The 25,486-nt window shown below is 39.2% G+C and overlaps 1 protein-coding gene across 1 annotated transcript in view; it reads left to right on the forward strand.

The window, feature by feature from the left end:
- BTC (betacellulin) overlaps positions 1-16,845 on the forward strand; it is a 41,611-nt gene extending 24,766 nt beyond the window's left edge. Inside the window, exons 3-6 of the mRNA XM_068542151.1 lie at positions 6,319-6,436; positions 11,710-11,856; positions 13,627-13,737; positions 15,169-16,845. Coding sequence (XP_068398252.1) covers positions 6,319-6,436; positions 11,710-11,856; positions 13,627-13,735 — 374 coding nt within the window. The 3' untranslated portion in view covers positions 13,736-13,737; positions 15,169-16,845. The remainder of the gene's footprint in view (positions 1-6,318; positions 6,437-11,709; positions 11,857-13,626; positions 13,738-15,168) is intronic.
- Positions 16,846-25,486: the final 8,641 nt, after the last annotated feature.

The raw sequence follows: 25,486 nt of genomic DNA on the forward strand, positions 1-25,486 counted from the left end.
TTTAGGTTTTGTGGGTCATGCGGTCTTTGTTGCAACAATTCTGCTCTGCCACTGAACTATGAAAGCAGCCATAGACCTATGCAAATGAATGGCCTTGGATGTCTTCCAATAAAACTTTATTTAGAGAAACAGGCTGTGGGCCAGATTTGGCTTTTGGGCCATAGTTGGCTGACTCCTGGTCTAAGGTCTGTCTGTCCTTTATAAATTGCATGGTCTGGTGTTCTACAGGAGCCGTTTCTTATTTTAAAACAAAACAAAACACAACACAGGCCAATTGCAAAAGTAGGGCAGAGTGGAGAAGAGCCTCTTGTATTCCCTGGAAACTTCTCTGAGCTGGGAGTATGGTGATGTGGTGTAAGTGCTCCTTTCCTAGCACCCTGGGAATGTTGTAACTGAGCCAGGAACACGCTGAGCAAGTCATCCTGATGTGAGTCATCAGTTCCAGCCCAACCTTCATCTTTTTTTCCCTCCCGCTAGTGGGTGGTCTGGCATCGCTGTCTTAGGTCATGCTTGTGCGGGTCCTGTCACCCATGTAGTGAGAAGGACAAAGCCAACTTTATGTGTTTGTGTGCTTTTCTTCAGTCTGGTTTCAAATGTCTTAAATGACAGCATTTTCACATTTCCTTTGGGAGATTATTCCATAACCTGATGATTGACAGTGTTAAAAAATCTTCCTCATCCTCCTCCTAAATGTATTTTTAAATTCTTTTATTGTAGTAAAAACATTTAACGTAGGATCCGCCCTTTTCACAAAATTTTAAGTGTACAGTACAATATTATTAATTATGGCATCTGATGTTGTATAGTAGACCTCTAGAAATTATTTATCATACAGAACTGAAACTTTAAGAGGAGAGAGGAGAAGAGATGAAAAAGCATTAAGCCTCAATGCATTGCAAAATTTAGAGGTGAGGGGAGCTGAGGTCAAACCAGCAGGGGAGAATGAGCAAAGGAGGTATCCCATGCATTCTTTTTTTTTTTTTTTTCCCCACATTCACTCTTGAAAAACAAAAGGAAATACAATTTTTTCCCTGTCGATTCTTCTTTTTCTCCTAGCCATGAATAATTTTAGATACATGAAATACACTCAAATCTCAACACTGGATTCTTTTTTCTTCCTTTAAAGGGCTGGAATGAAAAGGGCAGCTCTAAGTGAAGGTTCACTCCTGTAAGCTCAGAAATGGTTGGCACAGTCCTTCTGGTTAAAAGACATGCTGATCAGACCTGATTGGCCCCCCCGTGTAAGCATATCCTAGTAGCCCAGGAGGGTAATAAGTACATCTGTGAGATTTATTTTTCTTTTCCTGGAGAAACAGACCAGTTCACATTTTTACAGGAAACGGCATTGAATGTAAGACAAATGGGAATCCTCAATTACAATAAATTTTCCAATACTGCACTTTTTCAAGAGCATCATGAATTTACATTCCCCTGTCCCACAGAGATAGTTGGCAAGATAAGAAGGAAAATTAACTTAAAAAAATATAAAACTTTCTCCCTCCCCTCTTGGCTTAAGAAGGTTGTAAAATGAAGAAACCCTTATTGGGAAGATGCTTAGAATATTAAAGCCTCAGGCTGTGCGTCATAGAATAGGAGGCAACCTTTCTCCAGACTCTGCTGTGACCACTTGAACTCTTCTGTGCACTGGTTGTTCCCCCTATTTTTTAGGTCAGATAGCTGTGTGAGAAGATGAATTTATAGGTATTTGTTTTCCTTCCTCTCTCTCCTTGGTAACACTTGTGGGACTTCTATCTCAAAATTTAGTATCCCTTTTTAAATCTCTTACACAGAGATTGAACTATGTATCTAACTAAAGGTAGAGATACAAGAGGTTATAAACATTGTGATGAGATTTACCAAAAATGCATTGTCATAGTAATTGTATATTACCCTTAGAGTTGATTTCAGATTTGCTGATATTAATATCATTTGCAAAATCATTAAATAGATTTTTCATGAGCATTATTGGAATAAATAAGGGAAGGTTTTCTGAAAAGTAAACCTGATGTATCAATTGTGAAGAGTTTTAATCACAAAGGCATCACAAAGCCTGTTTTGGCTTGAGGTTAAGAATCATGTACAGAAAGACTAAGGAATCACACTGTTCAATCAAAGCATCCATCAAACTGAGGAAAATTCCATATTTAAACTAGGTTATTTGGGTGTCTGCTGTATTCCTCCACTTTAGTTTGACCCAAGGGAATCCGTCACATGTCATCTAATTATTCATATGACCCGAAGAAGGTGACCACTTCCTACCTATCTGCCCATACTATCAGTGAAAGCTATTCTTTTTCCTGATCCCTTTTACTAACTCTTAGAGTCAAATTTTGACATCACTGACCTGCAGTAGCCCTGGTGGTTTCTTATTTAATTGGTTGTAGAATCTTTGAAATACAGTGTCATGAAGAGTTTACGATATGTTACCTGTGGTGCCCATCTGCTTATAAGATTGTGTTGCGATCTGGTCCTCTGGTACATGTAATATTCTCCAGCAATTCTGTGGGACAAACTCACTCCCAGAGGAAGGTTTTGGTTTGAGGAATGTGGGTTGGAAAAGAGTAAGGTGGAAGGGAAAAAGATCGGTTAAGTTCCACCACCCCCAGTATCAGGGAAATCTTCACGGCTGTTACATTTTCAAGACCATACCATTTACTTCTCAAAAGAGAAACACAATACATGGGACTAATCATTCTTTTGTCATAAGATTAACTTTTCCTTTTTCTTGGTAAACATCTCTGGAATGGAAGGGTAGATTTTGCCATCCCCTGCCCTATGTCATCAGGTCTCATAATAATCAGAAAATGTTAGACTTCACAGCTATTCAATTTTCAGATAATGTGACCTTGATGAATATTAGATGAAAGCAACTGGAATTTTAGGTGCATTTCAAAAGGGGGAATGCTGATAAGCCTTCTGATTACCATGAGAAAGAGAGAGGATCCCATTTGGGTTTTTTTTTGGGGGGGGACGCTGTATGTGTGATTAATTTTTCTTCCAGGTTTTAAAGTTCCAGAGAGAAATCACAGGACATTTTCTGCTTGGTGGCATGGAAGGGTTTTTAAATCCAAATAATGCTGGGAATATTTAAGGGCATGCTTATTTGCAAAGGAGAGAACTCTGTGAGCAATCAAAACAGGGCCTGGCAAACATTTCCCTGGCATGGATTTGTGTTGCTTGGATGAACCATGGCTGATCAAATCACTGCATCCAGCAGCTGCTGGTTAAGGCGCTCTCTGGTATCTTGCTCTGTATGGTGTTTATTAAGAGACTGGCTATGTTTAAAGGGGCGTGACAGCCAGAGGAATTAGTAAAGTTCAGGATACAGAGCCATATGGCTTATATTTAAAGTCAGGTGTGCTTTGCAAAGTAGAAAAGACCTTTCTGGAGCAAAGAGATCTGTCAGTAAGTCTTACTGTTTCTTTATGGGAGCATAGTTGATTTACAGTGTTGTGTTAGTTTCAGCTGTACAGCAAAGTGATTCAGTTATACATATATCTATTCTTTTTCAGATCCTTTTCCCATACAGGCTATTACAGAGTATTGAGTAGAGTTCCCTGTGCTATACAGTAGGTCCTTGTTGATTATCTATTCTTAAATTCATCTCCTTGCCCTCCATTTCCCTGCCCCAGGCCTATATCATGTATGTCTGTATGTCTGCATGGCTCGGATATGCCTTGGATTCCTCTTTTCCCCCTTGGCATCTTACTTTAATCCATTCTGCACTTTCCTGTCTAATACATTGATAAAATACTTCACAGTTTAGTTTTTACATATTTCATGTAATTTAATCCATAAGAACCTTCTTCAGCTCTCTCCCACCTTGTATTTCAAGGGTAAACACTTCAGCCCACTGACATTTGTGGTCTCTGACTTCCACTCACAGCCATCCTTGGCTTCTCTCCTTCAGGTCTCTTCCATAGCCATTAAATCTACCACCCACCTCCCGCATAAGGCTGGCATATTCCCGACTGCGGGCTTTTGCTCTTGACCTTCTCCACAACTCAGCTGCTTGCTCACCTCCTCCTAAAAAAGTCTACATTTCCTAGAAATTTTCTTTAATTAGATAAGCCCTCTTTGTACTGGCACAAGATTTCTCTTCGAGTTGTCAAGATTTTCAAGATTCTAGGATCAACTCATTTACCGAGGACTTTATTGTCCCAGGTACTTTGCTAGGAATTTCCACATGTATTTTTTATTTGAGACTCTCAACAGCCCTTTAAGGTAGATGTTATCATCTTCAATTTCCAGATGATGAAACTGAGGCTCAGACAGCTTACTTAGCTTGCCTGGACCCATAGGGCTCAGGAAAGGCAGAGCTGAAAATGAAACACTAATTTCCTTCCTCCTAAGCCAGTATTTTTTCCAGTGTTTCCATGTTTCCATGGTTACTATGGTTGTTTTTACTCATTTGTTGCTTTTTATTGACTTAAATTTGTTCTATTGTACCAATGTAGATAGTTAGATAGGATAGCCCTTATTTCTTTGATGTTTTCCAATGCCTACTACAGGGCTATGGAAAGAGGAAGTACTTGATGGATGGAAGCTGACCTTCATTCGATCAATTTATTTGCCAAAATACACAGACCTTTGCCTTTGAGACATTTTGCAGTTATTTCTGGGAGAAATTTCAATAAGAGTCCCGTTGATTGGCATGCATGGGAGCAAATGTCTGGCACATACAGGCAGTCAGCATGGCTGGTAATCAAGTCACCAACCAAAACCAGGTCAGCCAGTGCCTCAAAAATATTCTGTCACCCTCTGAAACTCTGTGACCTGGCATCACAGAAATTTGCTGTGTATAGATCATCCAGAGTCCTTTGCAATTCTCCTCTCCGGTGACCCTGGGCAATTTTTTTATATATGTATATGTATATGTGTATATCTATCTCTCTCTCTATATATATATATACTCATTTCATAATCTTAATTAAGAAGTTTAGTAGCCACTGCTATTTATAAAGGGATTGTGTAATGTCATTGGGGTGCCAGGTGCCATATCAAGCCTAGTGTGAAATGCCCTCTGAAGTGACCACTGTAGGCTTTCTGGTTCCACAGGTGTCTGAGTCCTGCAAGCTGTCGGTCATACCATGACTATGGAAAGGCCGACCCTGGCCTGGAGCTGGCTAGTTAGCAGTTTCTTCTGGGTGTGGGCAGGTGTCTGTTGTGAATCAACACATGGAACGGCTAGTTAGTATTTCTTTCCGGTTTCCCTTGACAGTCCTTGTTTCTTGAAATTTTCTACATGTAAACGATGGAGAAATCACTCCATATTACACCCCCTGGCTCCCACTTTGAAAAATTAGGCAATTAAGATTCTAAAAGGTAAGGCAAGGATGTCAGTGTAGGAGTGAAATCCTGGACATGAAGCTTACAGTGTTTTCCTCCTTCAGGGCAAGAGAAACCCTCCAGGGGTCTGATGAGAGGGATAATCTCCCATTCAGAGAAGCAGGACTTCTGGGTGCCGCAGGCTGAGAGCAGATGACAGCTACCTGCCTGACAGAGCACCAGAGTGGAGCAGGCAGGAGCATGGGCTCTGGGACAGGACTGCCCGGGTTTGAGCCCCAGTTCTGCCACATATTAGCTGCATGATCTGGGAAAGTGATTTAGCCTCTTGGAGTTGTGCTTTGCTCATCCATAAATAGCCCTTAGAACAGTGCTTCCCTCACAAGCCTCTTTTGAGTATGAAATGAGTAAATACAGCCCTCCCTCCGAATCTGCGGGTTCTGCATCCGCAGATTCAACCAACCACGGATCCCAACTGGGGGATACCGAGGACCGACTGTAAATGCCATTTAATACAAGGGACTTGAGCATCTGCGGATTTTGGTGTCACCTGGGGTCCTGGAACCGATCCCCCTCAGATACCGAGGGATGACTCTCTCTATAAAGCATATAGACCAGCATCTGGCACTAAGTGCTGTGTTTAAGTTAAAAAAAGAAAAAGAAAGGAAAAAAACCCTTCTCTCTCTTCAATGCCATCAGCCCCATGTCTCTGACAATCTTCACGGAAAGAAGAGCCTCCTCTCTTACCACAATTATGCTTTAGCCTTTAAACAGCACCAACGTTTCTGAGAGGTAGTTTGGACAGAAATCTTAGTTAAAATATGAAACGTTCCTGTCACAATCCCCATTAGCCAATCTCTAGGGCTAGTTTCGGGTCACCAAAGTCTGACATATGCCAGTGTGGGGAGAAGGAGAAATGAGAGATTGGAGTATATTCCACAGAAAAACTGGCAGCACAGGTAGGAATAGGATTCTACGTACAAATGTGTATTTAAAGTGAGTTGATTTATTGAATCACTTCTCATTCTTCAGCTACGACCACACAACCAAAGCGAAGAGGCCACTTCTCTCGGTGCCCCAAGCAGTACAAGCATTACTGCATTAAAGGGAGATGTCGCTTCGTGGTGGCCGAGCAGACGCCCTCCTGCGTGTAAGTGAAGCGCTGAGCCGACAAGCAAAGGGGTACAGACTGGTGCCGGTTTCGGGGCGGGGGGGGGGGGGTGACAGGACTGGAAAGTCTGAGCTAATCCAGCCATCTGTCGGGATGCAGTTCCCCCTGGTCCTACCCCCTCCCCTCCCTGCGCCACTTGTTTAGGGGCCCCGTTGGACAGCTACTTATGGAGAAACTGACGCACACTTTCCTGCTGAAATATGAGCGTGTGAAGAGTCCAGATCGCCTTCCAGGCAGGGCTGTGTCTTCTGCTGCCTTGAGCAAGCAAAACTGTTTCTGTCCAGTGTTAAGGATGCTTTTCAGCTCAAATAAACTCCCAGGGGTTTATTGCACTCGAATGCAAACACAGTCTTCTGGCATGTGTTAGGTGGTTCGTAGTGAATGTAAATATGAAGGAATTTCTGCCAAATTACAAGCTACTTTTGCAGGTGTCAGTTAAGTGCGTGGAAATCAGTCCTATTTTTAGAGATTCGCAAAGCCTGTTTAGTACAGCAGGGAACTGGGAGGAAAGTTCTCTTTCCAGCTCTTGGTAGATTGAGTCCAAGTTTAATTTTACTCAGGCACAAACAAAATTTTTGCATATCTTAAATATTTATTTTCTTCTAAAGATGTCTCTCTAAAGTGCTGTCTGAGACCCTACCTCGTAGAGGAGCAAGATGATTTCTTAAGTATATTTTTGACCTAAAGTCATAGAACGCTGATGTTCTTCTGTGTAATTGCCCCAGTATTCTTTTTTTTTTTTCATAAGTATCTCAGAACAGTGATTCCAAGCCCTGATATAGTGGAACATTGAAGAGTCATGGACTTCTTCAAAGTTTGATTATAATTAAATTTGATTAAAAAATCAATATACACAGATAATACTTCGAGGGGAATAAGAAAAAAAACTAATGTAAGGAAATAAGGAAAATGTGCTTGTGCGTGTGTTGGGAAAGATAGAGCTGATTTTTGTTTTTTTAGAAATGTATTTATTTATCTTTGGCTGCGTTGGGTCTTTGTTGCTGCATGCGGGCTTTGTCTAGTTGTGGCGAGCGGGGGCTACTCTTCGTTGTGGTGCGCGGGCTTCTCACTGCCATGGCCTCTCTTGTTGCAGAGCATGGGCTCTAGAGCACAGGCCCAGTAGTTGTGGTGCAGGTCTTAGTTGCTCTGCGGCATGTGGGATCTTCCCAGACCAGGGCTCGAACCCCTGTCCCCTGCATTGGCAGGCAGGTTCTTAACCACTGCACTACCAGGGAAGTCCAGGAGTTGATTTTTTTTAAAAAATTCATTTAATTGCTCGGTGACTTGGGAGAATATAATGAATTTTTAGAAGATTAATGCCCTTTAACCCAGTACATTTCTTTAACTGGTCCCTATGTCTGTAGATGTACTGTTCTTTAATATTGCTGCCTTCTAGAATGAAAACCACAGGGTGTAATCTACCTGCCTGTCCCCCTCAGTCAGAGGTTAAAACCCATTTTCTCCCTAGCTCCTCTGACCCTGGCTTGACTTTCTAGCCATGTCTCTCACCACATTCCCCAATGTTCCTCCATAATCCTACATTCCTTTGCATGGCTTATTAGACAAGCTCTTCTCATAGTCTGGAAAGTTTATTCTTACTGACACTTTAAGATACAACTCAAACGTCAGCTCCTTCTGGACCCCGGCGTTGATTTGGGTTCGATGTCCTTCCTCTGTGATTCAGTCACACTTCTATGAAAGCTTTTTTCCCTGCAGCATCACTGCGGACTTCTCTGGACAGCCCTTCTGTGGCTGTGAGCTCCTAGAGGCCAGGGATGATGGCTTATTCATTTTCATCTTCCAGTGCCAAGCACAGTGCCTAGAATTTACTAGGTACGCAAGAAAATGTCTGATGAATAAATGAACAAGTCCCTCTGTCGTGGTTCATCTAGTGCTGTGCTAGATGTCAAAACCAAGACCTTAATCTGAACCAGGAACACCTTCTTAGTGGTGGAATGATACAAAAATCAAGGGGAGGAGGAAGAGCACACGAATCAGGACTCAGGGTTTGGAGTAAGACAGACCTAAGTCAAGATTTTGTTTCCGCTGGTTATAAGCAGCATTAACAATGGGTCAGTCACCTTTCCTGACTGTTTTGTTTTTTTTTTTTTAATAAATTTATTTATTTTATTTACATTTATTTTTGGCCACGTTGGGTCTTGGTTCCTGCGTACGGGCTTTCTCCAGATGCTGCGAGCCGGGGCTACTCTTTGTTGCGGTGCGCGGGCTTCTCATTGCGGTGGCTTCTCTTGTTGCCCAGCACGGGCTCTAGGCGCACGGGCTTCAGTAATTGTAGCATGCGGGCTCAGTGGTTGTGGCACGCAGGCTCTAGAGCGCAGGCTCTGTAGTTGTGGAGCACGGGCTTAGTTGGTCCACGGCATGTAGGATCTTCCCGGACCAGGGCTCGAACCCGTGTCCCCTGCATTGGCAGGTGGATTTTTAACCACTGCGCCACTGGGGAAGCCCCTGAGTGTTTTATCATCTATAAAAGAAGATAACATCTTCCTTTCAAGTGTTGAAAATTAAGCAAAATAATACGTCAGGCAAAAGTATTTATTGTGATACCCAGCACAGGGTAAATGTTCCATAAATTGTACCATTCAAGTGAATGGGAGGTATACATCCTAGGCCTGACCTTTTAGGTGACTTGGTGTAGCACAGATCAAGCAAAGCTGTCTTGTCACTGGTGATTACGCTATCTTGGGAAACCAGAAATATCTCCTTTTGCTTGGGATCATAGGAGTTGGTGGACTCCTGTCTTGACATAAAAAACCAAAGTGTGTTTCAAATATCTCAAGTCCCTTCTTAGTCTTCTCAGTATTTTCTTGGAATGGAGACGGTTTGTTTCCAGGTACATAACTTTGATTTATTTACATGGCACAATTCATTTAGGCAGTGTTACATGTGGGTGGGTGCATGAACTGGGGAGCCAGACTTCCTGCATTTGAATCCAACCCCACTCACTTATTTTCTCTTTACCTCAGTTTCTCCACCTGTCAAATGGGGTTAATAATAGCACCTACTTCAAAGGTTGTTATAAGGATCAATTGAGTTAATACTTATAGATCTCTTAGAACAGTGTCTGGTGATTATTTCCGAACAGCGATCCCAAATCCTGATTTTTCAGAGTCCTCAAGGGTCATAGCATTTTTAAATGTTATTTTTAATTTTAATTTATAAGATGTTTATTAAATAAAAACTCATTTATTCATTTGCTCAGCATTTATTAAACATGTACTAGCATCTTTCACCCTTTGCCTCTTCCTCTCCCATTGAAATGACCATCAGCTGATATGTTATTAATTTGATGAGCAGTGAAGCAATATGAGAGCCACTGTTAACTGGCTGTGTAAGGGTCTGACCAGCTACATGGCTTCATTGGGTTATAACTTACAGGAAGGACTGCTTACTGAGAAATTCATTTAAAGCATGGGTGAGCAACTGAACCCAGAGCTTATAATTAGAAAAACTTTCTAAAAGAGCAGCAAGTAATTGCTATGTATTTTATGGGCGCAGTTATTGTTTAAAAATGCTGTATTTAGTAAATTTGTTAGAGAAACATTTCTGCTAACTGGAAGATACTCTATTTGTAGATTTTAATTATAACCTTAAAAAAAAACCTAAAGACCACCCTCCCACACATGCAATTAAAAGTGATTTTTCCCCCCCAGTTCCAGTCCCATATGCAAAAGATTTTTGATATTTCAAGATATTTCTAAGCTCTCTTCCTGTTATTTTGACCTTGCAATGAAGAGCTTAGCTATCTTGCAGGAAGCAATTTTCCCTCATACATCCTGGGGTCATTTTGCAATAGATGGCATTAGGTGTTTTTTCTCCTTTGCTTGCACCGAGCCTCACCTTTCAACTGATGGTTGTAACTGAGCGAGGCTTTTTTTTTAAGCATTGTATCAGCTACAATATTACCAGTAAGGGATCTCCTTACTTGAGAAATAAAACTTTGTGGGAATTAACTGCCTTTGCTCTTATCAAACATAAACTCTCGAGTGGGCTGGCAATAGATCCTTTCGTAAAACAAACAAACAAACAAACACAACAAAAAATGAGGTTGCACAGGAATCTTTGTAAGAAGTAGAGCTTCATCTTTCTGAGATTTCAATAATTATGTATATGACCAGTATCTCTTTGTGTTTTGAATGAGTCTGAGGAGAAGAAAAAGGGAGAATATTTGTTAGTGCAAAGGTGTTGATGTTACAACATATAATTTTGGTTTTAAAATAGCCTCAGACAAACTTCTTAGTCATCTTTTACGCATCTTACACAATTCAGAGAATACTATGGATGGTCCCTAAATCACTGAGCTTTAGGGGGTTGAGTGTTGCTTGGACAAATCTCGGCTTGGTCAAATGGCTCTGTATCTGCACCCTCAGACGTGGGGCATCTGCTAAGTTGAGGTGAATTCAGGACTGTGTTGACTGGAGTTGGAAGAATGAGAGGGGGAATAGTGCCATTTGGAGAGTCTGTTGATTTCTGTTCAGGGCACTTTACTAGGGCCATAGGAAAAAGGGGCATTTAGAGGAGAGTGGAGGGAATGGTGTACAGTTCTGAATATGTGGCCTCAGAGGGTCAGATAAAGGAACTAGAGAGGACGAGACCTATTGTATTTTGAGGCGATGCAGTTGGGGAGGTGGTGAAGGGAAGAGTGTTACCTAGCTGCTACTCATGAAAGCAGTAGAACCAGAACGGATGCGTGGAAGTTAAAAAGAGAGGCCAGGGGGCTAGGGCTTGGGGGGAGAGAAATCCTGTAGAATAACATTTATGGAGCTTTCTATGTGTTCCATGTTTGATCATATAAAACCATATACTTTAAAAATAATTTATAATAGGAGAACTTGGGCACACTGAAACGCTTTGTATTGTCCTATGATGAAATGGGAAATCCTGGGGCTTTTTGAATTCCCTGTCCCGGGGGTATTTAAACACTTGGGAGTGCTGTGTAGGGAATTTTATCACCCCCTTCCTTTCAAGACAGATCTTAGTAAATTTTTATCATCCCTGTTTATTGATATTAGGCATATTATTAATGATGTTCAAGGGATGACAGGTTTTCAGCGAAGAATGAAATTTCTCATGAACACAGTGGTTGTACAACTTAACATTTTTAAAGGAACTACACCCTTTATTAATTCCAAGTAATGAATACAGTGTTAGTTTCTTCAAAAAGGAAACAGTAAAGACTCTTAAAAGTCTTTCACTTTTGACCTTGTTGCCCTCTTCTTGTTTCACTTTTATAGCTGTGATGAAGGCTACGCTGGGGCAAGATGTGAGAGAGTTGACTTGTTTTACCTAAGAGGAGATAGAGGGCAGATTTTGGTGATTTGTTTGATAGCAATTATGGTAATTTTTATCATTTTGGTGGTCGGTGTCTGCACATGCTGTCAGTAAGTACTTTTAAATTTAATTTTAAGGGAATCTGAAAACTTTTATCTTTCCTATCTTCTTTTCTTCCTTCCCTCCTTCCTACCTTTTCTCTTCCCTTTTTGCTTTGATTTCAATCACTTTTCACAGTTTGCCATCATTTATTTAGAAGCATTTATAATAAACACAGGACATATAATTTTTGTCATTTTCTGAGCATAATTATTGTAATTTAAAATAAAATTTATATAAATCTCCTAATTAAAAAAAAAGGAGTTGGGCAAAATGAATGAAGGTGACCTAAATGTACAGACTTCTAGTTGTAAGATAAATAGGTCCTGGGGATGTAATGTACTAATGGTGACTATAGTTAATAATACAGTATTGTATATTTGAGAGTTGCTTAGAGAGGCGATCTTAAAATTCTCATCACAAGAAAGAGAACTTTTGTAACTATGTGTGGTGATGGATGTTAACTAAATTTATTGTGGTGATCGGTTTGTAATATAACCAAATATCAAGTCATACCTGAAATGAATACAATGCTATATATCAGTTATATCTCAATTTAAGAAGTCCATTATTTAGTCCTAAAGTCCATCATATTTTATGTGGGTTTATTAATAGGCTAAACAATACTTTTATTTTCTTAAACTGTACCATGACACAACAACTTTGAAAGATGGAAACAAACAAAAATATTTTTTTCTTGGTCACATTAAAATAATGAATTTTGTTTATGAAAGATGACTGCACTTTCCTCCTGTCTTTACTTTTCATTATATACCTCATCTTTGGTAATTAAGAAGAACCTTGTTTTTTCTCTGAGACAGAATGGCTTGGTATAATTCTTAAGTTAGTTTTGGAAACTCATCAAATTTTTTATCAGGCCAGGACTCCCACAGAGCATGCTAAAAAGGCATTTTCTAAAATGCTACCTTCTTGTCTTGAGAAGCCTCCTAAATTGTTACATTTACCCTCGGGCTGTGGTACTGATTAGAGGAGGGTGTGGCATGATTCCTTTCTTCACAACATTCTGGGTAGAAAGGCATTAGCATAGCTATCGGCAGTCTAGAGTGATTTTTGTCCCAGCTCTGTCATTAAACATCTTTGAGACCTTGGACAAGTTTCTTAACCTCTTTAAACTTTAATTTTATTTTCTGTAAGACAGAGGATTAAACCAAATAATCTGTAGGATTCCTCCTAGCTATAAAATTGAAAGGTATTTTTTAAGATTTTACCTACTTTATGGCAAAAAAGAGTTTTTATAAGGCCAAGTTTGGGGCAGAGCTGGGAAATGCCCTATTTTATTACATTAATTTTACTTTAAGAAAAGTGGACTGCAGCCCAGAATATCTAACACACTTCTTAATTAGTATATCTAGAAACTTAATTAACATATCCAGAGGCTACCCTCACTCTCTTGGTTTTCTTATGTCTGTTTCCATTTTGTACTATTTCTTATTTACACATTAAATAATGCTTATCAGTCTATTTTGTAAAATGATGTGGCCTGAAAAATTTTCTTGTGCTCACCAAGATCTATCAACAATTAGGTACCATATTCTTCCTATGTACCTATAACTACACCCTATCCACACTGATGTTATTGTAGCTATCATGTGAGCCTAGAGAAAGGGATGGATAAAGAGAGAACCTAATTTTTTTTTTTTTAAAAAAGGAAACTATACATTTTTCACAGTCTAGAAATAAGCTCATAGGCTCTCTTGATTAATTTTGTGATTGCATTAACTAATAGGACCACACTAATTTCTAACACTTTGTTTTCCAAGTCCTCTTCGGAAACATCGAGAAAGAATAAAGAAGGAAGAAGAAATGGAAACCCTGGATAAAGATATAACTCCTATAAATGATGACATTCAAGAGACTAGTATTGCTTAATGGTAAGTGTGATAAACTTGGTAGATGGGGAACAGGTGACATTTACCTGGTGAAGTAGGGCTTAACTGCATCAAGTAAATCATTGTTTGGAATTTGATTATGTTTAAAAACATCTAAAAATAAATTGACATTTTTTTTCATAGAATCTGAAGCCAGATAAAAGACTTTCTCATATCTTTCTTTTGGATGCCACTCTACCACAGAGATAGAGTGTGGACTTTTCTATACTTTTTCTAATGTACTAAGATCAGTCTGCTTTCTAGTTCTGCATGGCTGTGGTCGTTATTTTATATTCTTATAAAATATTATAAGATATTTGATATATTTTTCCAATATATCACAAGAAGAATTTTCGTTTAGACGTCTCACACTGAAAGGAAATAGCAAAAGCAATATTTTAATACCTGCATTTATTGAGCATTTACCACATGCCAAGCACTGTTCTAAGCTCTTTTAAATAGTCCATCATTTGGGATTCCAGCAGGAATCACAAATCCTCTTGGATGATCCAATAAAGACATTTCGATGAAGGGGCTGGGAGGGCAGGGATGAGGGCACCCATAGGAACGTTGAGGCTCCCAGAGTCTGGCAATTGCAGGAGGCTGTAATGCTGGGGAAGAGTTACCTTGGCATTGAGAATCTGGCTGTGCTGGAAGACCCCGGCAGGCAGGAGCTGTAGCTGTGGATGGAAATAGCCACAGCCGGCACCTAAACGATGAAGGAGGCAGGAAGTGGAGAAAAATGCCCCCAAACCTTCTCTCCTCTTGCCTTCAGATCTTTGGCAGGTGCCTCCCACTAGCCAAACTCAGTGATAATCCAGAGGGCAAGGGAGCCCTTGTGATGCAATCTGTAGGTCAGCCCCCACCCCGGAGCACGGAGCAGAGCAGAGGAAGACTCGGGGGGGCAGACGGAGCATAAGTAGCTCAGTCAGACAGGGTAGTTTTGTCTGTAAGGCATCAAGCACAGCCAAACTGGTTTAAAATAAAGGAAATGTATTGGCTCGCATGCACCGGCAGTCCAGAGGGAAGGTAGTATTCACACTTGCTGGTACCAGAGTTCCCATGCACAGAACAATTATTTCTGTCTTTCTGTTCACCAGTTGAAGAGTTGGCTTCATCTTTGGCTAATTCCTCTTAGGTCATAGAAGAGGCCAGTAGCAATCAAGGCCACATGCTTTCTTGTTCCCATCCAACAAGCGAGAAAGGTGACTTTCTATAGCTCGCCCCACAGTACAAAGAATCTCCTTTCCCAGGAACTCCCAGCAGATTAATAGGGTATAGTAAATGCTTATCAAGAAATTATAATATTCTCCTAACTTATTACCAGAATGACACGAATGAATTGAAAACAAAAATGCTGGCTCTAGATATTTTTTGTAATTACGTAGTACATTTCTTTTCAATGGCTTGCTCTTTTTTTCCTTTTTCCTGCAGTCTATGAAGGTACCTCCAGGCTGGTGGCAAGCTACAAAATACCTTACTCATTTGAAAATGGACAGACTGTGTCTCAGGAAAACAGCTAGCAAAATGAATTTTAAATAATGTATTTACTTTTTGTTTGTAATGTTAATTTGTGTTGTTTACTATTGTTTTTATAAGAATAATAAGTAATTTTATTATTATATAGTATTTGGGAAAAGCACCCAGTTAAGAAGGGAAATTTTAATAAACTTCCACTTAAGTTTTGTCACTGGGATTACTAGTCAAAAAAAAAAGAAGAGTAGGAAGGAGTTTAGATCTGAGGAATTGAATTAATAATAAAGCTACCATTTATCCAAAACTTACTATGTGCTAAGAGTTTGAAATACATTATTTCCTTAATTCTTTTAAGAATCTATGATCCTCATTTCTCATGTATAGAAACAAGCCCTAAGAAGTTAAATAATCTAACCCAGTTTTACAGTTAGGAATAGGTAGAGCTGAAACTGGAACCAAGATTTACCCAAGTTCAGAGTTTGTGCTGTTAACCATCATTTTTTTTCATTGGAGTTGTTGCAACCTAACTCACAATATAACCCAAGACTTCACACTAAACTGTGTTTTGCCATGACTCTGAGACACTGGTGCATTTTCCTGCAGAAACTCAGAATGCAGAGTCCTGGATATATGTTATTGTTACCATCATGCTTTCCGTAGTCTTGACTTTCATTATGCTTCTTTGCTCCTTTATAAATTCTCAGTGATATGCATGCATTCTTACATTTCTAAAGCAAACAGATTTGCCCTATAGCTAAGGTAATGAGCAGAGATGGGAAGTAAATGTCTGACAGTCTTTAAGCCCCAGGTAAGTGTCTATGCTTGCTAAAGGATAGATAATAGCACTGGAAGAGGCTATGTATCCCGGGCTAAATGGTCAGTGACACAGTACAGCAGAGCCCAAGCAGACACTGGCTGTGACCATATCCTCATTTGTTCTTCTAAGAAAACAGTACCCGTGATTGCTCTCAGGTGAATTTTGGTGCAATCAAATTATGACCATAGTCATCTATTACTTGGGATCATCTTGCCAAATGCTCCTTCAACTCCAGATTACAGTTAATAAAGATTCTTTTTAAACCTGAAAAAGCAGAATGCACATTGAGCCAATATTCCATAGAATATGGAATTTCCTACATCGGCTGGGTGGATCATTTATAAAAACTGATGAGATGTCCTCAAATTGCTACACTTTGGCTGTTGTGCCTGTCAGCAAAGCAGCTTTTCCAGAATCTTTGTAAATTTTACTTTGCAGTGTAGACTCCATACCCAAAGTGAATCAGAGAATTCAGAGAAAAGGTGAAGTTGTATATTACCTTTTATCACATGTCATGTTTCAAGTGAGACTGAGGCTGTGCTTATGTATAACACAGAAATAGCTCAAATATCAATGAGAGCTAACTGAAACAATGGATAATTTTCTAAATCCATTTTTTCTCCTGAGAGTGACCATTCTTGAAATAGGATCAGTTTCAACCAATCCGTGTTGGATACACTTTATTTTCAAAAGCCTGCTCTGAGCTCCTTCATGCTCTTTCTCTTTCTCAGTCTTCATTGATACTAAGAGTGCTTGAAACAAAGAGGTCGGTTGACCAGTGGATTCTCTCAAGACAATTCAAGCTTGGGAATTTTCTTTTGATGCTAAAATATTAATGGTGTCTCTTGAAATTTGGTAGACCGAACTACCAAGAAAGTACTTCAGAGATCTTCGTATCTTTTCAAAATGTATTTTATAATTGTTTTGCATACGTTAAATGACCTTGTTTATGTAAACTGTCAGTATTATCATGTAATAAAATAAATTTATTTTTAAAACAAAGCAGATATGTTTACTTAGGAATTTTCTATTGTTACCATGAATTATTAATAGAAATAAATTTGAACATTATTGCCTTAAAAAAACTTATATATTATAGCAACTATCATTAATACATTTGAAATAGTCTACTCTGACCACGTGTTTTCCTTCGAAACTAAAGAATTTGGAAGTGTGTGGTAGACACCTATGAGACTGTCTGCCCAACAGCCTGGCCATATTTTCTAACCTCAGCTCCCACCTCCAGCTGCGTTTGGTTGGTCTAAGGCGGGCACTTGATGAAATTGGGCCAATTGGAGTCATTCCGGGGGAAACTGGGAACTTGAAACAAAGTTACTCTTCTTTGGGTTCATGGGGTATACAGACGTGCATTTTGACACTATTGGCAGTCATATTTTGCTCCGTGTGGACCAGAAAAGCAAAAGAAGCTGGTGAGAGAAGAACAGAGGTGAGAGGTGAGTTTCCCGGTAATCTGAGTTCATATCCCGTGCATTCTCAAAGTTTAGATTCATTCCATTCCTGTGTGCAGCCTCCATGAGACCTGTTAGTACCTTTATAATAAATTCCTCATTTGGCTTAAGCTAGTTCTATTTGGATTTCTGTAACCTGGAACCAAGATCCTGACCAACTCTGGTGCATCACGAGGTTGTGGACAACAGTTTCTTAAAGCAGAAATGGCATCCTTTATGAAACATTATGTTAAGATCTCAGAGAGGAGGGTGACTTAGCCAGCTTAGAAGAAATCAGGGAAGGCTCCTGAAGGAAATTACATCCGATGACTGGCTCTGAGAAAGAAAGGTCTCTGCCCAAATCCTGGGTAAAGCCAGGTATTTCTTGGATCCTTGTCAAATTCTACAGAATTTCTTGGAAAGCTCTAGCAGTGGAGGGGCTAGTGGGTGTTGCTACAAGGGAATGTGAGAAGGGATGGAATCAAGGCTTCGTACCTTGTTCCGGAATGTCCTGTGCATGACAGGGTAAAATATGTGGGCATATGAGGTGTTCCTGATTCCAATACTGTTATATTCTTAAGCGATGGGCTGAGATGGAGGAGAGCTTTTCTTTTCTTTCCTGAAGTGGATTATTTGGGCTTTTACATTTTCCACTCTGTATTATTGCCCATGCAGTAGGCAGGTTACATAGAGAGTAGAGTAAATTGTTCTGGGTCAAATAACTTGCTATTCGGATAAGGCCTTGGTCTGTGCAAAATTCTGTAAAGGAAGTCCAGGACATATTTCAGCGCTCATGGTTTTAAGACCAAACTATGGCCTTAATGAGACCTTCGTTTTAGTATATTTTGCAATACTCTATTATGAGAGCTTAAATATATTGGGGCATTGCTGTCATTCATTCATTCAAAAATATTTATTAAGTACCTACTAAGTGCCAAGTACCTTAGTTCTGGGACCTCATCAGTGGACAAATAGTGACCTCTTGGTCACCAGCTTATGTTGTAGTGGATATAATCTTTCATAGCATTGAATTTAAAACAAGGCTTATTCAAGAATTTATGTTATCCAGAGGACATAGTCATTAGACTTTCAACCTATACCACTGTCTTGCAGCATAAAACTCAAGATGAGCGTTCACAGAACTCAGTATATGGTAGGAAGAGCAGATTTCTTTTGACCGCCAAATAATTTACATATTTTAATAATGACTGTCAGCAAAAAAGAGTATAACTCTGTTTCTTTGGTGTAGGAATCTTGGTTTATACATTTTTTTGTTATGGTTGATGAATATGGGTGCTATATTTGGGCTTCTGTTCTTCTTCAAAGAATTTTCTATGCTTCAAGGCATTTTTTTCTGCAAAGAAAACCTGATCCCATGTGATCAACTTTGGCAGCTGAGCGTTGATGCCGGAGCATAACGTGCGAATAGTCTATTCTTGTCTGTTTGCTAGTGTTACTGGACCCTGAGAATGTGTATCTTATAATAACATCTAGTTGACACTTCTGTAAGCTCACTCGTCCTCAGGACCTGTCGGCTATTGGTGTCTGAAGTACTCTGAAGTTCTACATTAGGAAACTAAATAAACGATACAACTCCAAAAACTGTATCAGCAGTTAATTCCAAGAGATAAATTATGTTTATGCTATTGGAAATTTCAAAATGTGGATACCTAGGAATGTTTAAGCAACAATTACAGTCAGTACTTGTATTATAAAAGAAATGTTAGCCAAACATATTTTTAAAGACATTTTCCTCCATTTTTTTTCTTATACTTACTCAGGTTTAAGTTACCAGAAAAAAAGCACAACAGAGGTACTTCAGTAGGTGTTTTCCTTTATCTCTTTCTTCAGCTTATTTAAAAGAAGTCAAGGAAACAGAATTCTTCACAAACACAGAACTCAGTGTTGCTTGCTACAGAAAGTGTAATTATTCTCGTGAGGTGTGTGCAGAATAATAAAATATTTTGAAGCTCTGTGATCCAAGCTGGATGACGATTTGTCATATGCTGGGTTTTAGTAAGAACCCTTCTACACGGAAACCCAGGGAGGTTCCGTTTCCCTGATGGAACTCAGAATGAGGCGTCGGGGGCAGGGGCAACCCTCAAAAACATCAACTTTCTTTGGCTTTAATTATTAATATTATAATTATTACTATTAATTGAATTGAATTATTAATACTATTTCACAGAAAGCTAATGTCAAGATAGGGATACCCTAGTGTTTTATTTTCCCTTCACGTGAAAGCAGACTTTGAGATGAGCACATGGGAACAGCTATTTATTTGGGAAATAGTTCCAGGATACACAAGTGAGCAAGAGGGGAAAATGAGGGAGAGAAGCACGAGAAGCTCCAGAAGGGCATGTTAGTGAGAGAATTACTGCTGTGGACAATGGGATTAATCCCACTTGGATCCACTGAGGAACCATGTGGAATGCCCCTCAGAAGTGTCCCACCAAGGCTTGTGTCAAGATGGACTTTCTATTTACAGACATCTGCCCCTCATTGGTTGAGGGTTAAATGCCCTATACTTTTGGGTTGTCCTGCTCACAGGTAGAGAAATCCTCTGCTATGTTGGAGAAAGCCTCCGGACAGAGAGACAGAGAATTGGAGGCATGTGATGTGGGAAAGTAGTGTTTCTAGATCTGTGGAGCTGACGTCCAGGTGGCGATGGTGGCTTTGGCACATGGCTTCCTTGCAAGCCTGCCAGTCTCTCTCTTCCGCTTCACTGCAGTGACAGGGGTAGAAGGCAGGGTGCAGAAGGATGAGAGAGATGGAGAGAGGAGACAAGACACCCTCGGAGTATGAAGGCAAGCAGTGGAAATGGCTAGAATTTAGCTAGGGTCCTCAGAGACTATCCCCACACCACGCTTGTGTTTATTCCCTTCCTCCTTCCCTCACATCCTCCCTCTCATCTACTCTCTCTTTTTCTCTCTCTCCCCTTCTTCCTCCTCCTCTGCTTCTTCTTATAATCAATTTTAATTTCACTCATCTTTCAGATAATGCCTACCACAAAGTTTAAGAAATTAACTGTTATTTTTAAAGACTAAGAGTTCCCACAAAATAAAATAAGATTCTTTCTTCTAAATGACCTCTCTCTAGACTGTTTCCCACCCTAAGCTGAGCAAAAGCAATCACCTGCCTTCAGCAAATACACACAGAATTGCCCAATAAATATAGGTTGCCACGGAAACCAGACCAAAAGGGAATAGAGAGGTAAGGTTGAATATTAAGGATTTGTTTGGCCTCAGTGACATTGTTTTTCAAAAACAAAATTCTATGAAAGTGGAAACCATTGTTCCCTTTCAGAGATATACCAGGTGAATCCTAAGCCATCCCTGAACCTTTAGTTTCTGTGCAGTTTAGTGCTTTTTCACCAGCCCTTCCTCTACCTCCTTTTTCCCCTTCCCAGGAGCTCATAAAATAGCAATTGTAAATGACCTCTGGTGGCAGCATGCGTTGCTGGTAGTGGTGTGGTGGACAGGAAAAGGGACTTGGAGTCAGATAGACCTGGGTGTGCATCTCAGCTTTGTGGTAATATTTTCCCATCAGCATTTTGACACTGGAGACTCTAATTACCTAGGGTATCTTGACAATTTATTCTGTAAGTTGAAATGCTCTCATTTTGTTTTTAAAAGATGAAGAGTGCTTCAAGGACCAGTGCATTTTTCTCTGCACATCTTATTGTTCATATTCAAATCTGAGACTCCTTTCCTGTTAATAAGCATAATTTGCTTAGTGCTATGGTTAAAATATTCTGACACAAGTCATTCAGAGTGACGAGAATTCTTACCTATTTCTCCACAGCTCAGAAACTTCTCAGGAAATTCATCTTCACTGAAAAGACCAAGGGATAATATTACCAATGGTAATATTACTATGTCAAGTAGCCAAGGGCTGTTTCTTGAGGTTCCATGAAGGCAATTTTTATTGGAGCTTAGGGAAGCATCATGGGGTGAGGCTGGAACCAGAAATTGCATGTTTGAGTTTCAGACCATGGAATTTGTTAGCTAAATGAACTCGGGCAGGTACTTATACTTTTCTAGTCTCAGTTTTCTTATAAGTCAGAGAATAATTTCTAAATGCCTAATTGGACTCTTGCAGGGTTTCTTTATTCCTAATATAAGCTAACATTCATATAGTATATATTATGTGTCAGGAATTGTTCTAATGCTTCACATAGGAACTCATGGAATGCTCCCAACACCCTTACGCACAAGTACTTAGTGTTTTCCTGCAGAGGAAGCTGAAGGACACAAGGTGAATGTCTTGCCCAAGATCACACACCTAGTTAAGTGGCAAATCCAGGATCTAATGCAGGAAGTCTGGCTCCAGACTGTTACCATCACTAGAAAATATTTATGAAGTACTTACTAGTACTTACTGATTTCCTAGGTACAGTATTAAGCACTTTACAAATAAAATCTAATTTGTTCCTATTTGTTCTTATACCTATAAGAACTCTATGGTATCGGTACTATTACCTAGGTGCAGAGAAGGAATTAGGTTCAGAATCTGAGCTCAAGGAACTTGCCTGTGGTCCTATCATTCACAGGCAGAAATTATTTCTTTTGCTTATAATATTCTCCTTTTACTGCTCACCCTCTCCTTTGCTGGATAAAATTCTCATCGTTCTTCAAGTCTCAATGTAAACATTGTTTCTTCTGGTAGTCTTTGCTGAAACCCTATACTAGGCAAATTTGGACTAAAATGGACAGAGATAGTTCAAAATAAAAAAAAGTATCTCAGTCCCCACATTTTTATAAGTAGGAAGGAAGCAGTCTGAGAAATCCGCTTAGTTGCAAATGTGTAATTTCATATGGAGAATGAAGGACATCTCAAGTGATGGAGGAAAGGGTGTAGGGACTGGAAACAAGAGACATAAACAATGGACAAAGTAAGCACTCCCTGGGAGCAGAGTTGCCTTCTAACCAGGGATCATTCTTTTTCCCCACAGGAGGGATATCTGACGATGTATACTCAGCTGGATTTGAGAATTGCTATGGAAAAGTGACTGCCGTGTTGTCCTGTTTCTTCCATTTTTGAATGAGAGTCCTGTTACGGTTATTTTGTACCTGTTTTTTCATTGCATGTTAGGTGTGTCAAAAGCAGTTATCTTCTTGCAAGTTTAAAGGTCTCTGAATGAAGGAAATGTGCACCCAAGATGCCACACTCCAGAATTTCATCTACATTTGAGCAGGATACAAATTGCAAGGTATTAGATCCTGAGTCTGATACCGCATTGGATCAGACTTTAGGAACAGTTATGGGGAGTTCAGTGTATTTTGCATTGGGAATGGGCTGTGGTAGATGAAAACAAAATAGCCACACTATTCAGCAGCTCCTTCTATCAAGAGGTGGGATCTGTTCTCCACCCTTACATATAGATTTACCTATGGGACTTGCTTTGGCCAATGGGGCGCTAGAAAACAGGCTTGAGAAATTCTTGTTCATTAAATTTTCTCTTTCTTGTTTGGGAATCCTCCATGTGAAAAAGCCTGGATTAACTTCCTGTAGGATAAAATTTGATGTGAAGAAAGTCCTCACTGAGCTCCGAGAACCCACAGAATCATGAGCTAAATGAAATGGTTGTTGTATTAAATCATTAAGCTTTGAGTTGGTTTGCTATGCAGCAAAAGCTCACTGATGTTGGTTGGATTTGCACGGATAGACAGTAGAGAGGAGGGAGTTCCATTTCTATCTTTAATAATATAGCATTAAGTGAGTAGCAGTTGTAAGACAACGCAGGGAAATTTACATGCTGTAGCAGCTTTTCTCTCCACCTTCTGGATTTAACGAACACATACGCACACAAAACTATGCTAATCCAGAATGTACAGAGATCTCTATCTATAATAATCAGGTATTCCAGTGAAGATTATGCTGTGAGATGATGCATTTAGAAGAAATCTAAGCTAACAAACCAACTGATGATCACACCCGTGAGATAGTCAAGAGACAAACTTAGTGTACTGAATGAAGCAATAAGAAGTAATTTCATTCTTTCAATCAATATTTTACTAGATGCCTATTGTGTGCTGTAACTGGGCAAGGGAAGACAATATGTAATTCCATTAGTGTATTGTAATTGTAATTTAAAAATTTACTTTCTCAGGCATTTGCTATATTTGGAAGCTCTAACTAAGGGCTCAATAATAAGGAAATAACTCAATAAGATCAAAATAAAGTCTTATCTGGGCAGTAATTTCACAGTAAATTTGGTTTGATAAAAATTTCACATGAATCATTTTTTAATAGACACTAAGGCACTGTGAACTCTTTGGAAGACAAATGTCAAGGAAATAAATGTTATGCCTTGCTAATTTTAAATGCACTTGCAATATGGCATCTACTATAAAGGAAATACTTTTATCTGATTTTTGCAATTTATTATCCTTTTCTGCTTTTGAGGTTGAAGAGGCATTACAGTTACTCATAAGCTTTTTAATTTTCCCTTTTGATATAGAATTCTTACTTTATTCTTATTGAAAGAGTTCTTTAAGAATTAGGTAAAAATTAATAAATTAAAATATTCTTAAAATTTCTTCACATTTAGAGTCTGATTCATTTAAGTCACTTTTAAAAATAAACTTTATTTTTTAGAATGAAATAAAGATTCACGGAGAAATTGTGAGGATGGAACAGAGAATTCTCATTTACTCCACACTCAGTTTCTCCTATTATTAACATCTTATATTAGTATGGTATGACTGTTAAAATTAATGAACCAATATTAATATATTACTATAAACTAAAATCCATGTTTGATTCAGATTTCCTTAGCTTTTGCTTAGTGTTCTTTTTGTTTCTTTGTCCTAAGTTCCCATCCAGGATATCACATTATATTGTATCATCAGGTTTCCTTAGGCTTCTCTTGGTTGTGACAGTTTTTCAGCCTTTCCTTGTTTTTGAACTGGGAAGTCTTGAGGAATAAGGTATTTTGTAGAATGTCCCTCAGCTGGGATATGTCTTATATTTTTCTCATGATTAGACTGGGATCATGTGCTGTCAGACGAAAAACACAGAAGTAAAGTACCATTTTCATCACATCGTATCCATGGTACATACCATCAACATAACTTATCACTGCTGATGTTGACCTTGATCATCTGGCTGAGGCAATGTTTTTCCAGGTTTCCTCATGTTAAGTTACTCCTCTTTTCACGTTTTCCATAATATAGTCTTTGGAAGGAAGTCATTATGTGTATTCTACACGTAAGGGGTGAGGAGCTATGCTCCACTAACTTGAGGGTGGAGCATCTACATAAATTATTTGAAATTCTTCTACATGAGATATTTGCCTATTCTCCCCCTATTAATTAATTCATTTTTAAAATTATTTAATCATTTATATTAGGATGGATTCATGGATATTTATTTCATACTTTGGGTTATAATCTGACACTACTGCTTATTTTGTTGCTTAAATTGTTCTAGGTTTGGCCGTGGGAGCTCTTTCATTTGACACCTGTGACCGTTTGACCTATCCTCATCATTGTGGGGTCTTTAGTTTGTTCATAAGCTTTTGAATGACAAGCTCTAGCTAAATCTCATTTTAACTTGGTGTGTTCTCTTTCTATTTCTGCCCTGCCTTTGCCTCTGTCTCTCTTCGCCTCTGTCTCTCTTCTTTCTCGTTTCGCTTCCTTTATTCATCATGATCTGAAAATAAGAAAGGATAGGTGATCTCAAATTTTGCTGTTTGAAGGTAAGATAATTCTTCTTGGAGCCTAGCCAGTGGTTCTCAAATGTTAGTGTGCAAAAGAAAAATCTGGAGAATTTGTTAAAACTGCAGACTCTTCCTCGCTGTGAACTGGACTTAATTATGTCCTCCACAAATTCGTATGTTGAAACCCTAACTTCGACCCAGACTGTATTTGGAGATAGGGCTTTCAGGAGGTAACTAATTAAGGGTAAATGCAGTCATAAGATGTGTTCCTAGTCTGATAGGATTGGTAGTTTTATAAGAAGAGGAAAAGAGAGAGAGATCTCTGTCTACATGCACAAGTCAAGGAAA

This window comes from Eschrichtius robustus, chromosome 4, assembly GCF_028021215.1.
Source record: "Eschrichtius robustus isolate mEscRob2 chromosome 4, mEscRob2.pri, whole genome shotgun sequence".
Taxonomy (NCBI): Eukaryota; Metazoa; Chordata; class Mammalia; order Artiodactyla; family Eschrichtiidae; genus Eschrichtius; species Eschrichtius robustus.